At 48.2% G+C, this 17,027-nt stretch overlaps 1 protein-coding gene across 1 annotated transcript; it reads left to right on the top strand.

Moving 5' to 3' along the window:
* The first annotated feature begins 3,334 nt into the window (after nucleotides 1-3,334).
* On the top strand, nucleotides 3,335-16,645 carry MTFP1 (mitochondrial fission process 1). Its single transcript, XM_084819436.1, has 4 exons — nucleotides 3,335-3,643; nucleotides 8,186-8,313; nucleotides 10,424-10,656; nucleotides 15,891-16,645. The coding sequence occupies exons 1-4, from the start codon at nucleotides 3,568-3,570 to the stop codon at nucleotides 15,964-15,966; spliced, it is 513 nt and encodes a 170-aa protein (XP_084675562.1). The 5' UTR covers nucleotides 3,335-3,567; the 3' UTR covers nucleotides 15,967-16,645.
* The last annotated feature ends 382 nt before the right edge of the window (nucleotides 16,646-17,027 follow it).

A 17,027-nucleotide genomic window follows, 5' to 3' on the forward strand; every position in this document is an offset into this window, starting at 1 on the left:
GCAGTTGAATGTGTGAAATGACCCCACTGAAAAAGCGTTGGGTTTGAAGTGATGTGAATATTTTGCCTGTAGGGTTCTACCTGTGCTGATCCAGCCCTAAAAGTGAGTGTGGGCAAAGATCAAGTCTGAATGCAGTGGGTTGGATCCAGACTTAGTCGTACTTAGAGCAGACCCACTGAAATAAATAGGACTTAGTCATGACTAAATTAACTTAAGCCCCGCTGGTTTCAATGTCTTTACTCTAAATATGACTTAGGGGGCAATCCTATTCATGTCTAGACAGAAAAACAGCATGGCTGGCTGGGGAATGCTTTTTTCTGTCTAAACATGCATAGGATTGCGCCCTAAGTCTGGATCCAAGACAGCATATATAAATAAACTCTCTGCCTCCCAAAAGACCTGTGTGTTCTGGTTAGGGTTTGAGAAAGAACTTAGTAAGTGCTTGATTTTACAAATAAGACCTGCAACTAAATGTAGCAGAGCATATCCTCAACTGTTCTCTCTCCTCTCCTCTCCTCTCCTCTCCTCTCCTCTCCTCTCCTCTCCTCTCCTCTCCCAAACCCCAAATCTCAATATTCCATGGTTATTGAGTATGCTTAGTTCTCATTGGGATTTGGCATGGGGGGGGGGGGTTGAGATCCAGGTTCTAGTCCCCACTTGGCCATGGAAGCTCACTGGGTGACTTTGGGCCAGTCACAGACTCTCAGCCCAACCCACCTCACAGGGTTGTTGTTGTGAGGATAAAATGGAGGAGGAGGACGATTATGTATGCCGCCTTGGGTTCCTTAAGAAGGAAAAAAGGTGGGATATAAATGTAATAAATAAAGTAATACATAAATATTGGGGTTCCTTTGTGCATGCTGATACCTCCATCTTGTTTTTTAATGATCCTCTTTGATGCACTCAACAGCAGAGTTCACTGCTAGAGGGATATTCTCAAAATAAAAGTGTGTGTGATAGGGGTGGGGGGAATGGGGACACATCCATTTTTTCCTTTGTTGTCCTGATAGCCCTGGATACATCTTGGAATCTACCTTGTACTTTGATAGCCTACTCCAAGAATGTCCGCAAAACTCCTTTCTGCATTCTAGGCCAAGAATGTTGTAAACTGCAAATGTGGAGAACAACTAAGTACTTTTCCCCCCCTTCTGTTTTGTTTAACATCTTACTTGATGAAGAGTTCTGGAGAACTTGAAAGCTTGCTCACTATTTTGTGACATTTTAGTTGGTCTTAATATAGGTATTATTGCTGTGAAGGCCGACGAAGGCTGCAACAGATAAAGGACTACCAATCGTCATGTTATTCATGCCATTGGATTAGAGCCTTTTTCTGTGAAGACTGTGTGCTGATCATTGTGCACTGATCTCCACACATATAACAAATTAATCTGCGCACATTCAGAGGAAGATCTCCAAACTATCCTAAACATCTTCGCAGAAGCATATGAAAAGCTCGGCCTCTCGCTTAACATCAAAAAACCCGAAGTGCTTTACCAGCAAGAACAAACCAATCCCTCTATAGCGCCATCAATCCAGCTTAACGGTGTGATGCTGGAAAATGTGGATCACTTTTCTTATCTTGGCAGCCATCTCTGCACAAAAGCTGACATCAGCGCTGAAATTCAGCATCGCCTGAACTCTGCGAGTGTAGCATTTTCCCGAATGAAGCGTAGAGTGTTCGAGGATCGGGACATTCACAGGGAGACTAAAATGCTTGTTTACAAAGCCATTGTACTACTGACCTTGCTGTACGCCTGTGAAACATGGACCATCTACAAATGCCACTTTCAACTTCTCGAAAGATTCCATCAACACTGCCTCCGAAAAGTTCTGCAAATTACTTGGGAAGACAGACGGACTAATGTCAGCGTACTGGAAGAAGCAAAGATCACCAGTGTTGAAACAATGATTCTCCAACGTCAACTTCGCTGGACTGGCCATGTTGTTCGAATGCCTGATCATTGTCTCCCAAAGCAGCTACTTTATTCCCAACTTATGAATGGAAAACGGAATATTGGTGGGCAGCAAAAGAGATTTAAAGATGTTCTTAAAGCTAATCTAAAAAAATGTAACATAAGGATTGAGAACTGGGAAGCTCTAACCCATGAGCGTTCCAACTGGAGGTCAGGCTATATTAAAGGCTCTATGGACCTTGAAGACGCAAGAGTACAGGGCGAAAGGGAGAAACGAGCTCAGTGGAAGGCAGGTCAAGCAAACCCTCACCGTGACCGCCTTCCACCTGGAAACCTCACTGTGGGAGGCTGTGTGGATCCAGAATTAGTCTTCACAGCCACCTGCAGACCCACTGCTAAGACTCTATTTCTGGAAGACAATCCTACTCGGTCACGAGTGATCGGTACGATGATTGCCCTAGAGTGGGGTTTATATATTTTTTTCTAATGGACCAATATGGCTTCCGGTGCTTTTTTTTTTTTTTTAAAGCACATACGAATATGCTTACTCATTGACTCACTGATGGAGGGTATTAAAACTGGAGGGGTATTTCCCAATGAGAAGTCATACTGTACATGTGCAGCTTAAGACACTTAGACACCCCAGTACTTGGGGTGGGGAGGAATCTGAAAAAGAGCCCTCTGTACACCTCTCCCTCAAAAGTGGGGACTCAAAGTGCACCCCAAAATGGCTTATGGTGCTTCCAAACCACCTTTCATTATCTGCATATAAACCACCTTAAGCTTCTGGAAAAGTGAGACAACAGAAATGCTTTCGATAAAGGCAGGCAGACTTTCAACAGACACAGCTGCCCCTATAACTATGGATGTTCCTGCCAGGAATCACCTCCTGTTGAATTTCTGCCTATTGTGTGGCACGGAGCCTCGGCTGGCCAACTTTTTGCACCAAACCTGCACCCATGCAGAAAATTAATAACAAGTTGAAACTTGGGAGATAAAGAGCTGGGTCGGGCGAGGGCGGGGGAGACTTCACCTGTTGAGTCTCTGCCTGTTGTGTGGCACGCAGCCTCGGTCGGCCAATTATTTGCGCCAGACTCGCTCCTGCGCAGAAAAACTGGGACTAAGAATAAGAAACTGAAGTTTGGAGAGGAAGAGCCACGCCGGGAGGGGGGGCTCCACCGGGCGAACTTCTGCCTGTCGGGATGCTGGGAAGACCCAGGCGACACTAAGAGAGTGACTGGAGCCGGGGCGGGGGGTCAAGCCGCGCCGGAGGTGCCCGGGCAGTCTCAGCCTCGGGTTGCTCCGGCTGCTGGCCTGGCACGACAGGAAGTTTGGCACACGGGCGGGCAGGCAGGCGGGCAGGCGGGCGGCCTCCTCCTCCTCCTCCGTTCCTCCGCCTCCCCGCCCGGGCCGCTCTCCCCGCCCTGTCCCCGGGCAGGCGGCCAGTAGGAAGGCCGCTGGCCTGGCCGGGCTCGGGCTCGGTGGGCTCCATCGGCCGTTGGCTGCCCGGCTCCGTGCGCCGTGCGCCATGCGGTGGCGCGCCGCGGAGAGGGCCCGGGGCCTTCGCTAGCCGGCCTGGGGCGCGTCTTCCTGCCCCTGCCCTTGGCGAGCGGCTCGGATCGGCGCCGCGGAGGCCGGCAGGGACCAGCCGGCGATGGCATCGCGAGCCGAGGAGGAGCCTCCGCCGCCCCCGGCCGACCTTTACCGGGACACGTGGGTGCGCTACCTGGGTGAGTGATCGGCGCGGGGCGCCGGGCGAGCGGCCAGCCCGCGCCCGCTTGCGGACAAGGAGCAGCCTCCAGCGGGACTTCCTCCCGAGGAAACGTGCATCGGATCCTCGCGCTGCCTGGAGAGCGGAGAGCCGGAGACCCGTCCACCTACGCGCCCTTACTCCGGAAAAATTCCTTTGAAGCGGTTGCCAACTTCCTTCTGGCAAGGGCCCCTGCGCCTTTAACAGCTACACGGCAGGCGTCCGTTCCGCAGGTGAAGCTTTCCCTCCTGGCAGCTGGCGCACGCTGCTCCTAAAGGCACCGCGGCCCTGCCAAGGAACGAAGTTGGCAATCGCCTCTCTATAGGCAGCAGCCACCATGAAGCTGTATATAGAGCGTAGAAAGAATGATGCGTGAGCAGCTTTTCTGGGTAAGGAATTGCCCGCTGTAGCCTCCCTGTGTAGGAAGGAACTTCCAGGGGGTATCGGATTCGTCTGTTTCGCAGCAAAAACAACAAGGAGGCTTGTAGTACCTTAAAGCTAACAAATGTATTATGGCATCAGCTTTTTCATCAACTGGATCCCACGCTCAAGTCCCCAAAAGCTTATGCACAATGGCCTGGGTTGCACATTTTAAAAATTCCCTGGGTTGTTGTGAGCAAGCGAGTTTGCTGGTGCACACGGCCTGATCGCTCCCATTGTGAGCCAGAGCAGCTAAACAATCCAGGGACGCTCCATCCCTGGGTTGTTTGCATGACGTGCGAACCGAGACTCCAGAGTCCGGGGAGCGGAGCCAGAGCCCCTGGTGTGCGTGTTGTGATAAACATCCCAGGAGTGATTGGGGAGGATGCACCAGCAAACTGCCATGTTCAAATAACCCAGGGTTAAAACAAAAACAAAACCAGGGTTGTTGCAATGTGTGAACTGAGCCAATGTTCGTCTGTAAGCTGCTCCAAGTCTTTTTGTGTTTCCTCCTTGGAGGGCAGGGGTGGCTCCTCCAAAAAGCTTCTCCAAAATTGAAGTTGGCCCTCGCGCTGAAACCCCACCCCTGCTGTAGGATTATTCTTCTCCTGTCTGACAACTGCACGGGCATGTATTCTGCGGTGCACACATTCACACCTCCCATGCAGCGCAAAACTGATGTACAGTAAGTGTTCTCATACGAAGCCCGAGCTCTTTAAAGAACGGCATGGGAAAGATGCATCCCCTAAGCCAGTGGAGGTATCAGAGGACCTTGAGGCATGAACTTTGTGGTTTGAAGGTCAGATGACCTCTTACCTGCAGTTAAGTATAACTTTCCTTGGAGTTCAAAACCCAAAAAGAGAGCTACAGTCTTGTGCATAGGCTGCTTCATTCGTTCTCATCGAGCCTCTTTCTGCTTTATAAATGCATCACACACACCCAGCTGATTTTCTCTCCCTGTGGGGAAAAAGATATGGGGACCTGCATCTTTCCCACTCTGTGGGGAAAAGCAGCTTGTGAGTGTGTAAATTTTGAGGGGAGAAATGGCTGGCACAGGGAAAGGGTTAAGCAACTCTCGACCCCACCTGTCTTTCCACCACTCTCGACCGCAACCTCCTCTCCCTGCTTTTCATTTTTTAAAATAAAACATTGGGAAGTGAGACAAGCAACGAGGTGTAACGTGTGGTTTGGCCCTGAGGACGGGACTTTGCCTAATGAGTGCCGCAGGCCTTTGTGTGTTCGGGCCCTGAAATGAATAGAGATGTACAACATTGGTCTTTGTGACTGGCCAGCAATATAAGGCCCCTGGTTTAGCCGGGCCTAGTATAAATATCAGAAGCCTTCTGCCTTTGCTTGTCCTGCCTCTCATCTATCGTGCCTTAGGCCCACTTCTGGTTCCTGACTGGGACCCTGGATTGGGGGATACACATTCCAAGCCCTGACAGAAGGATTGCTTGAGGTGTTTGCAGGGGGTTTACATTTGGCCTATTCATATAAAACCCATGTGGTGTGGTGGGTAAGGGCATTGGACTAGGACTGAAGAGACCCAGGTTCAAATCCCTGTTCAGCCATGAAGCTCTCTGGGTGACCTTGGGCCATTAGCAGGTCTCAGCCTGACCTACTTTATTTTTGTGAAGATAAAATGGGGTGGGGAGACAACCTGGTAAGCAAGCTGGAGCTCCATTAAGGAAAGGTGGGATGCTAGAGTAATAAATACATAAATTAATGTATTTGTCTTTTGGCACATGGTGGCTGTGGGAAAAGCTTGGCCAGTCCGAACTGCCAGCTGCGTCAGTTCATGGCGATGGCGCGGCCTCTGAGCACCTGCCACCATGCGCAGGATTCGGCCTAGATTGGTTTTATGCAGCTCAGTCTGGTGGCTGTCATGCTTTGAGCAGTGGCATGGCAAGAGCAATCTAAGCTAACGCTGCGTGTCCACTGAAAGGAGCAGTGCCGCAGGCAGAAGTCAGAACGGGCTTCCCAGAAACTGCAAGGCCCGACTTCGGCACCCCTCTCTCTGGGGCATTGTGGGTAATTACAATGGTGGGCAGTTTCCAAGACGCAGCAGCAGCTATCAGGCAAGCCTGCGGCCAGAGGCAGCCCACCAACTGAGAGGGCCTACTGCAGAATACCTTGCCTAGGCTCCCCCCTCAAACCTGGAGCTGGCCGTCTGTGCTGCAGTGGTGGGAAGCAGCCCATGGTGCAAGCCAAGCTACATGCGACGCTCTTATCATGTGTAGTTCTCTCCCTGCACCCCCCAGGATGTGTTTTTATAAAATGTATTTGCAGAGGCCTGTAATTTCCAGTAAAGACCGGGATAAGCGGGAAGGGGGCTTCTTAATTCTTTCTCCTCCAGCAATTTTCCTCTTAAAATCCTCACGTGGGGAAAAATCGCAGGTGGGGAAAGAATTAAGAACCCCCTTGGGATGCTGAATTGTTCTGTGTCCCTTGCTATGGAAATAATTCTTAAAGAGTATTTTAAAAAAGAAGAAGCCCCTTTCCCTCTCACTCCTCAATAGCCCTCCACGGGAGATTTGGGCTGTATCTCTATTGTGTGTTTGCTTTTTGTTTTTAAAGAGAGCCTCAGGTGAAGACTTCAGACGACTGTTTTGGCACGGACCTAAACGGTCTTGAGCAGCAATTTCAGACACAGCCGTAGGCAGCTCCAGAAGACTATGGAGCTTGCAGTGAAAAGCTGGGGAGAGTGCGGGTGGGGTTGCAACAAAGAAATGGGGCAGCTCAAACATTTGGTTCTCATCGGGTATATCTGAGAAGCAGGAGCCCATGAGAAAAGTGCATTCACTGGGAGATTTCTGCTGCGTCGGTGGGAAGGCTGACGCCAAGGTGACTCCCTCTGGATCCTGGGAAGGTCTCTGCTAGGACAGCAGGAGGAGGCGGAGGAGGCTCCCTGAAGGGTATCAGGCAGCCCAAAGAGACTCCATTACCACCCCTTGTGCTGCACGGCTAAATATAATCCAGTGGGATCAGCTGCTACAGTAAAGCACATGGGAGCAAAACTGATGATGGAGGCGAAACTTTGGAGGGTAGAGAGAGCAGGTTAATTTAATGTAATTATTATATTTTTATCCCTTCCTTCCTCTGGAGGAGGTCATGGTAGGGTACAAAGTTTCTCTCCCCCCACCCTCCCCCTGTTGTCCTTGCAACATCCTTGTTGTCCTTACAACAACCATCTTTCCTCCTGAGAGGAAAGACAGGGGTATAAATGTACTAAATAAATGAAATAGATGGATCACTGGCTTCATTCAGCCTGGTGATTTTTAGGTTATGTTCTTAGTCTGCTCAGAGATGCTCAGAGAGGTGATACCCAAACCCTGTGCAGCAGGCCTGCTGTGATACCTAACCCAGTTCAACGTGATCCAGTTAAGCTGATACTGAAAGCTTTACAAATCCAAACTTTACACAATCCAAGAGTTCCAATACTCTTCCCATGAACAGTACACAGGTCTTCCTGTTCCCTAGGCTGGGGTAGGCAACCAAATGTCCTGTAGATGTTGTGAACTACAGCTCCCATAACCCCCAACCTGGCCATGCTGTCTGGGGCTTATGGGAACTGTAGTCTGAAATGTCTGGAGGGCACCAGATTGCCTGCCCAAGGCCCTATGCAAGATTTCCCCACCTACTCCCGTCTCAGTCAGCCTACAACTTCCCTCACAGCAGCTTTAAGCTTTCCGTGGCATTATCTCTCAGCGGCTAAGATGTTCACAAGCATCCTGTGACCTCACGGCAGCTCAACCAGTCATGGGGGTGGTTTTTTTTAAAACAAAAGGCATAGATTTGTAAAATGTTTCTTTGCCTGTTTTTATTTTTTACATACAAGTTGTTGTGGTTAAGGATTAGTGGGCCTAAATTGTAATCTTTCCGTTTGATTGAACAGTGGATTAGGATGAGAAAATGACGGAGCAGGCAGGTTCTGGGTGGCTGTGGACACATCAGCTCTTAGAACCAATGACAGCAATTGGATTATTGCTGCTGGTCCTTTTTTTGCAGAAATGGCGCCTTTCGGGGCCAGTGGGTGGAGCTTGAGATCGTCGGAAGAGTATGGATGCCCCTGCTGACTCTTTGATGCCCCTTTGTGTTGCAGGTTATGCTAATGAAGTCGGGGAGTCCTTCAGGGCTGTCGTGCCTGTCTCGTTGGTCTGGGCCAGCTACGGAGTGGCAACCGCCTACGTGACAGCAGATGCCGTGGATAAAGGCAAGAAGGCGGCTACTGTGAGTATAGTGGATGTACCCTAGCTCTGGGGCCTCCAGTATGGTCCTCGTGTACCCATGGGCTCTTAGTGCTTGCCCGGCTGTCTGCCTCCACCGATTTTTATTGTCTTACGGTTTTTAAAAAAATAATTTTTGCTTTACTGGGAGGCTGGCATGCTGCAAAGTGAAGGCCTGCCCCCCAGTGCCACCTTTATTACAGTTCAAAAGAGTGTTTTTGTGTTTTGGAGCCTAGATCCCACCCATCTCTGCTTTTTACATAGGTTCTTAAGTAGGTTACTTTTCTTTTAGTCTCACCAGTTTGCCTTCTGGGAAATGAGTGTTTTGTGACTGGCCACGCCCACCATGGCAGCCATTTTATGAATGGGCACGCTCCCCATGGAAACCATTTTGTGAGAGCACCCACAACACTCTCAAAATTCCAAATGTGCCCACCAACCAAAAAGGTTAGCCTAGCTTCTGGGTTTTAAAAAAAAAATCTTCTAGTGCAGGAAGGAGGGATTAAAGTTATTATGGGTGGGTCACATGCAGAGTGCTGAACATAAGATTTAACAGTGGCATGGGAGTCCTGAGATAAGCTCCATTAGGCTCTTCCCTGCCCCCCTACTTGTCATTTCTCCAACACTGTATTCTCTTGAGCAGCCTTCCCCAACCTGGTGCCTTCCATGACCATGCTGGCTGTGGATGATGGGAGTCACAATCCAACACATCTGGAGGGCACCAGGTTAGGAAAGGCTGCTCTGGAGTCATAAATATAATAATCATCCAGTTGAATTGTCAGTTTCTATAAAGGAAGGCTGTGGGCAAAGACCGCTATGCTGAAAGGAGGCAGGGTGAAGCTTAAAAGCCCAAATAGGAAGCAGGCTGTTCGCTTGTTTGCACCATTGCAATGAAGCACATAATTCCTAAGAGTACTATTCTTACTGCGAGATGCTAGGTACTGTACAGACACAATAGAGAGGCCGTAACTCAGTGGTGGAGCTCCTTCTTTACATGGAAGATGTTGCAGGTTCAGTCACTGGTGCCTCCAGGTAACAAGGGTAGGGAACCTCAGGTAGAAGTGCCAAATCCTGCCCCCCTGGGTTCCCTATATGGCCTTCCCTTTCCCCCAACCACTGACTGTTTGGTGTTTCCTGGCTTTTGTGCAGTTTTTTCCCCATTCTAAAAGGTTTCCCCCCATTCTCCTAAGGCTCTTTTACTGGCGGTAAGAGCTTTCCACTAAAATAGGCTAGTATTTTTTGGAGGGTCTTCTCGGTGGTGGCCCCTGACTATGGAATGAGCTCCCCACTGAGGCCTGCCTAGCACCAACACTGTCATCTTTTCAGCGCGCTCTACTCCCAGGTATTTAATGGCATATGATGGGGCACTTAAGTCAGCTGTCTTGAACAGGTCTGTTAATTGAAATTGAGACTTGAAATTGTTTTTAGCTATTTAATTGTTTTAAATTTTGTATCTTAAAAAAAGTTAGATCACATTTTATTATTATGTTTATAATGTTGTAGTTTTTGTATTTATTTTTATGAATTGTGAACTGCTCAAAGAGCCTTGGCTATTGGGCAGTATAGAAATGAAATAAATAAATATTTGGCTCCACCCCCTTTGCCTTTGGCTCCACCCACAACAGAAAAGAGCCTCCAAGAGCTTCTCCAAAATTAAATTTGGCCCTCTGGCCGAAAGAGGTTCTGAACCCATGAGTTGAAAGGTTCCCTGCTGGATATCCTGGAAAGCTACGACTGCTCAAAGCAAACAATACCAGGCTGGATGGAGAAATATTCTGATGTGGTATAAAGGTAGCTTCAAGAAGATTTACAACAGAATTAGTATAAGAAAAATGGGGAAAGGATCCAATTACAAATTTGGAGAGGTTTTATTTTAGAAGTACAGTGATAAGAATTAAACGGGAATATAGAAAAATACCTATAGAAGAGGTGAGCATGCATAAACCATAAGGACACATGGCCACAGGTAAGTACAATGTATAAACCAGGTTTTGTTTTGTGTAAAAATTACTTGCATGTTCAGGAAAAGGCATCCTGACGGTCAGGTGCATTCATGTTTTTACATCCAAGTTCATGCACACTTTGAGTTCCTTCATCCTTTCTATGATTGACAGACAACGCCTCAGGAGGACGGGCGGACCACGCGGGCAGCGGTAGCAGTCGTGGACACGTTCGTGTGGCAAGCTCTGGCTTCCGTGGTCATTCCCGGCTTCACCATTAACCGCATCTGCGCAGCCTCCCTCTACCTCATGGGCAGCATGACCCGCTGGCCCCTCTCAGTCAGGAAGTGGGCAACCACAGCCGTCGGCCTCTCGGCCATTCCCTTCATCATCAAACCCATTGACAGGTATGAGCCGTCTCAGCTGCTTGGAGTTCAAACCAGGGTATGGTGTGGATCTGTCATATGCTCCTTATAACAGCTTTCCCCAACCCAGCACCACCCGGATGTGTTGGACTACAACTCCCACAATCCCCAGCCAGGATGGCCATTGGCCATCCTGGCTGGGGATTGTGGGAGTTGTAGTGCAACACATCCGGGTGGTGCTGGGTTGGGGAAAAACTGCCTTATGATTTCATGCTGAAACCAAACCACGTAGTACGTTGGAGTGTCGTGAATAGAACCAGCCATGTGATTTTCTTCAAAAAGCAGTTGAGGGTGGGAATAGAGCCACAGTGCAATAGAAGCGGGACATGCCTTTGCCCCCATTTCATAACCCTGATGCACACTGTCACCCCAGAAGCGCTGTTAGCCACAGAGGTGAAAGCATACAGGTACGAAAGTGCTGGACTGTTTTTCGTTCCATGGTTAATAGCAGCTGTGGGGGGGGGGGGAGTAGAGCACTTAAATTGTGAAATTGGTGTGACGTTGAAAAGCGTCACCTGCTGCCCTTTCCCTCACTGCTGCTTTTAAAAGAAAATTATGCTCATACACCTTTGTTGGAAGTTCCAGCCATGGAACTCTACAGCGTGGAGTTTGGCCTTAAATAGATAAGCTTCCAAGAATGTCGAGTCTTGTATAAATAGCAAAACAAAAGGAGCATCTAGCAATTATATTAGCACTTTAGTGTGGTGTTCAAAGCGCTTCACATCCCTTTTCTTGGTAATTAGTTATGATTATATTACTGATAATATCACACCATCAGTGTGCATGGCACTTCAGAAAGTACAAGGGATAGGTCCCTGCACCGAGGAGGTTACAATCTCAGATTCCTTTTAAGATCCCGAGAGCTTTGATTAGGAAACAAACTATGCATTTAAGAAATGAAGTTAAAATAAATCAGCCCCATATTGCACGTTGCAGCTGTCCCCAACCTGGGGCCCTCCAGATGTATTGGACTGCAACTCCCATCATTCCCAGGTGGCATGGCCAGTGGCAAGCCTGAACTTTACAGCCTCTTCACCACTCTGCTGAATTAGCTCAGGTTCTCAGCCTTTTGCTGAGCTTCCAAGAGGATTGTAACCAAGTCAGAGCTCCCAGGTCCAGAGACTTTGAAAAGCTTGGCTTGCATTTTGATGACATCTTCTACCAGATGTGGTCTCTTTCATATCTTCTGATCCTGTACATCTGTTGCGAACTAACTCTTGAGAAAGTTCAGGAAAGAACAGGGCTGTGTTTCCACCAGCGATTTACTCCAACCTGGCTGCACGGTGAGGTCTCTGTGTTTCCATGATGTCGTGGCCATTCACTAGCCCCACATTTTATTGCTGAACAACCGCTTCTTCTGAGACTGCTTATAGTCCGACTTTTCCAGCTTACCGCAGCTCCATTACTGACCAGTTTCCACAATCGCACTGGGTCGATTGTGGAATCATAGTCCTGCCCATGGGGTGTGTAGCCCAGCCTTTGGGGGTGTGTCGCTCTGACCTCAGTGACCCGATCCTTTCCCTCCCTGTTTTCCGGAAGTTACATCGCCATTTTGGAGCAGGATGCTGAGGGAGCAACTTTTACAATATCATTGAAAATAAGCACTAGAACACAGCCCATGACCCCAGTCAAGGGTTTTTCTCTCCCATTGTGCTGACTGAGCCTTGCCTTCTCAGTGAGCACAGAAATAGGAGAGAGGCCCCTCAATTGACACGGCACATATCAAAACGCGATCCCACTGCCTTAGGACGTAACTCCTTCACAGCTATAGAGATCCTGTGTGTTAAAATGGGGGCTGGGTTTGGTCTCTTTCCCACAGCAAACCCATTAGTGTCTCCTCAGAAGTAACTTCTATTGTGGTGGATGAGGCTGAGATTCCCCCTCAGTTGAAATGGCACACATTAAAGCTCCATTCCTTAAATGTTACCAAGCAAGGGACCAAGTGAGGCCCTAAGTGAGGAATTGCCTTAGGAAGACAGTACTTTGCAGCTTCATTAAACCAATTAGCATCTCCTCAGAAGTAACTCCCATTGTGCTGAATGAGGCTTGCCTTTGAATGCCTACTTCCGACCCGTACAGAGATCCCCCTTAATTGAAATGGCACACTTTTAAGCCCTATTCCTTAAATACGATTATGCGCGATCTTGATGCTTTGGTCCATTGCCTTGGACGTAACTCCTTCACAGCTTCCCTACAGAGATCCTGTGCATTAAAATGGAGGGTTGGTTTCGCGCTCTTTCCCACAGCAAACCCATTACTGTCTCATCAGCAGTAACTCCCATTGTGGTCAGTGAGGTCCTCTGGGTCAAAATGGGGGCTAGTTTCCCTCTTTGTGTTCTCCCCCCGCCCTTTCCCAGCACAAGCATGTGCATGTATCTACTTGGAAGTAACTCCCATTGTGCTCAATGAGGCTTGCTTCTGAAATGCAGATGCATCTGGACTTTCAGGGGAAAGGAGAAAGGGGGGAGAGGGCGAAAGCCTCTCTTCACAGCAAAGCTGATTCCGTTTTTAAAATCCCCTACTCCTCCAGTTGCTTCTCCTTCCATTGTCCTGGAAACACGAACGAGGAGGCAGGAACACGGATGAGGTCATCAGACCCAGTCCAGACTCCACTCAGACTCCACCCGGCTATCAAGAAAATAATTCAATTAGAGCTCAGTGGAAACAGCACAGAGCCCCAGGCCGCAGCGATGATAAGCCGGGACTTTAAGCGCTGTGGAAACTGGAAAAGAAAAAGATGCAATGGGGAATCATCACAAGAAAGTTGCAAACAAAGTGAAGCCGATAGGGTGGAAACTTGCCCTAGGTGACAATTCCTGTCATTCCACAGTAGTACTTTTGGAATACGTGTGTGTGTGTGTGCGCGCACGCGCGTGTGTTTAGGATGATGACCTAGAAATGGTTAGTTTCCTGTTGACATCAGGGGCTGCACTCTAGTGGTGGATGGACCAAAGGCAAAAGGGGTAGAGCAAAAGGCAGGGGCCCAAACCCACAAAATACCAGCACATTGTGGATTAATGCTCTTACTGCCAAGTAACTAAGGAGAGGCATTTCAACCTTTTAGAATTTGCGGGGGGGGGGGGGGACATTGCAGAAAAGCCAACACTCTGTAACTCAGCCTTCCCCCAACCTGGTGCCCTCCAATGGCCATGCTGGCTGGAGATGATGGGAGTTGTAGTCCAACAGATCTGGAGGGCACCTCTGCTTTAATCCATTAGCAGAGAAGAGGACATGGGGAATAAGCATGTATTCCCTTATCCCACTCTCAGTCTGGAGAAGGGGGGCAGGGGAAGGGGGCGTGGCCATTTGGGGAACCTCGGGCCTTAGGATCCACAGCCCTGTTCTAGAGGAACCAAGGAAAATTTTCAACAAAATAATTTAAATCAAAAAAATGGTGTTTATTTCCATCATGTTGGAACACTTAATTTTGACAATAGGATAGAAACTTGGTCTCACTTTTCTAATTTGAGTTGTATATCTGCATTCCCTTTAGTAAAATAACATGAATTTAAAAAATCCTTGGCCAAGAATGTAATTCAGCTATAAGTAAGCCTTCCGCCCAGAGGGTGCCTTGTGCAATCAGTGATACGGCAACACCAAGTTGTCTTCCATTTGATCCGGAATGTCAAGCATGACTTATTGATCACCTCCGGTATCGTCCTCTCTGCTTTTCAAAGTCATTGGTGCCCCCTGCTGTTAGACGCCGGCAAATCCAGTTTTGCTTAGATTCTGCTGTTGGTACTCACATTATTTTCCCTCTGCAGCCATTCAGCCCTCCTCAGGATCTACCCATTTTTGCCTGGCTGTATATCTTTCTTGACTTTGTGTTTCACTCGTGCTCAAGTTCTGAGTAATCACAGTACATGGGACCATGAAAGAATGATCTCTTAGGTGATGTCATTTTGTTTTAAAAAAAATTACGCCATCCTTCAAATAAATATTTATACGGCCGTTTACAAGAAACCATAAAAATACAATATAGCAGGAGGTACATAACATAACAGGGGTTAAGCACCTCTGCTTTATTACCTTTTTATGGTTTGGGCTCAAATCTAGCCGTCCCAATCTGGCTGTCCAAAGGCCCCAGCCTCTTTCCACCACCCACCTATCATTCGGTGGTTTCCTGGCTTTTGTGTATTTCCCCCAGATTTCAAAAGGTTAAAACGCCTCTCCTACGAAGAGCTTTAAGTTAAAATCTGTTGGTATTTTAATATGTTGGCTATATTTTGAACTCATGGTAGACTCCAGGCTGTATTCAAAGGCAGCCCCACGTGCAATGCTTTGCAGCAGTCTAACCTGGAGGTTACCAGAGCATGAATAGTAACAGCAACTCAGTGGGGGGTGGGGTGCCTTCTCCAGCAATGGATTTCAAACTGTTCCAGGAAGAAACTGCAGCTTTTCAGAGGCTTATGTGACTCAGCTACTGGCACCAGGTCAATAAGATGAGAGCAGGCTGCCTTCAAAGATGGATCTTCCTGACGCTCCTCTGCGACCACGAGAAAGTGTTGTTGTAGGGCACACCATTTTGTTTTTTGAAATGTTTCTAGATGGCCTTGCAACAAAAATGATCACAAAGCAGTCTACCGAAAAAAAACCAAATACACAAGTATAAAAGAAACCCAATAGTTTAAAACAGGAGAGGACGACTTTAGGACTCCCAGGGGTCATCCCCCCACCACCATGGGCCGCAGTCTGCCAGGTGAAAAAAACTAGCATCCAGAGCACTATGGAGTGCCGAAAAGGTCAACTATAGCTTGTTCGCAAGCTAGATGTCACCCTTTTAGGGCTCTTTAGCTACAGAGCCCTAAGAGGGTTGAATCTAGTTTGCGAACAAGTTCAGTTTGACCATTTTGGTGCTCTGTAGTGGCAGTACGCTACAAGATGCCTTTGGGGGTGGGAAAAGCCCCATTTTTAAAAACTGGGGAGGGACAGTGGTGGGGCAGAGGCCACACGGGTGGGGGGCAACAGAGGCCACATGTTGCCTACCCCCGATTTAACAGTACACGAAAGCACCTCATAGATGACAGTTGTGCTTCCATACCCTGGAATTTGTGTGTCGGTACGGATATTTTCTTGAGAGAATCAAAAATCCACACTGTCCCCCAAGTTGTGGAGGCAAAATGCCTCCAGGAGAAATTTCAGGGACATAGAAATACGTTTTGAGGGTCTCTGTTTCACGTTCCCTCCCTCTTAACTCCTCCTTCCTTATTGTGCAGGTCAGTGGATTTCCTGATGGACTCCAGTCTTCGTAAACTCTACAAGACAGAAGAGAATCCCCCCTCTTCCTTCTGAGGTGGCCACCGCAGCCTCCACAGTCCTTGACTCCTCCACACACAGTGGCCTCTACCGCTCTCTCCAGGTGGTGTGTTGTCTGGATTTTGAAATCCAACTTAATGGGACCTGAGAAAAGGCCCCTGCCTCACCCATCCTGCTTAGTGCTGGGAGGGTGTGGGAATCATGCAGGGATTCGTCTTCTGGGCACCTCAGGGCCTGCACTAAAATCCTAACCAGAAGGTGGGGAACTTGGGGATGCTTCTTCTCATGGGTCAGTGGGACTGCATGCGATGTCAAGAAATCCTTTCAGGTTTCATTCAGGTACTGGCCACCAGACAGTGGGTCTGGGATTTACTTAGGCATAGTAGTTGTTCCTTATTTCAAAGAATCTTTCCTTACCCAGTAATAGGAAATACAGAATTGTTCCCGTGTCCAGCCTAGATCTACTTACAGCTGTTCCCAGCAGCAATGTGGACTAGCGTACTGAAAGATCTGTCATTTCTTCAGCACTGTGAAACCCCAACGTGTGGGTCATCAATTGCACTAACCATTGCAACTTAAGTGGAGTTGGTTCCATGTAGCTTCTGTTCAGCTGGAAACCTCACCAGCCCTTCCCTGGCGGCAACTCCGTATAGTTGCTTCTCTTCTACCTGGCTTAATAATAATGACAGTAATTAAAAAAACGACTTTAGATCTAAATTTCTGTCTGAGAAGTTCATGTGATCGTTTGCACAACTAATAATACTCAGCATTTACATAGCAGTTCTGAGTATTCAAAGTACTTCGCAGAACAATCTTTTTGTACTTCTTACAGCAGGGGGAGGAAACCTTTTTGGAACATGGGCACCTTTGGCAATTTGAGAGGCTGTCCTGGGCACCACCACAAAATGGCTGCCATGGGAGGCATGGCAAAGGACAGGAAACCTGCCCAAATCATAGAATCATAGGGTTGGAAGGGGCCTACAAGACCATAGAGTCCAACCCCCTGCTCAGTGAAGGAAGCTTGATTCCCAGGCAGTCTCCTATCCAAGTACTAACCAGGGCTGACCCTGTTGAGCTTCTGAGATCAGAAGAGATTG

This window comes from Heloderma suspectum, chromosome 13 (genome assembly GCF_057233095.1).
Source record: "Heloderma suspectum isolate Gila_16-S chromosome 13, 16-S_ref, whole genome shotgun sequence".
Classification (NCBI taxonomy): Eukaryota; Metazoa; Chordata; class Lepidosauria; order Squamata; family Helodermatidae; genus Heloderma; species Heloderma suspectum.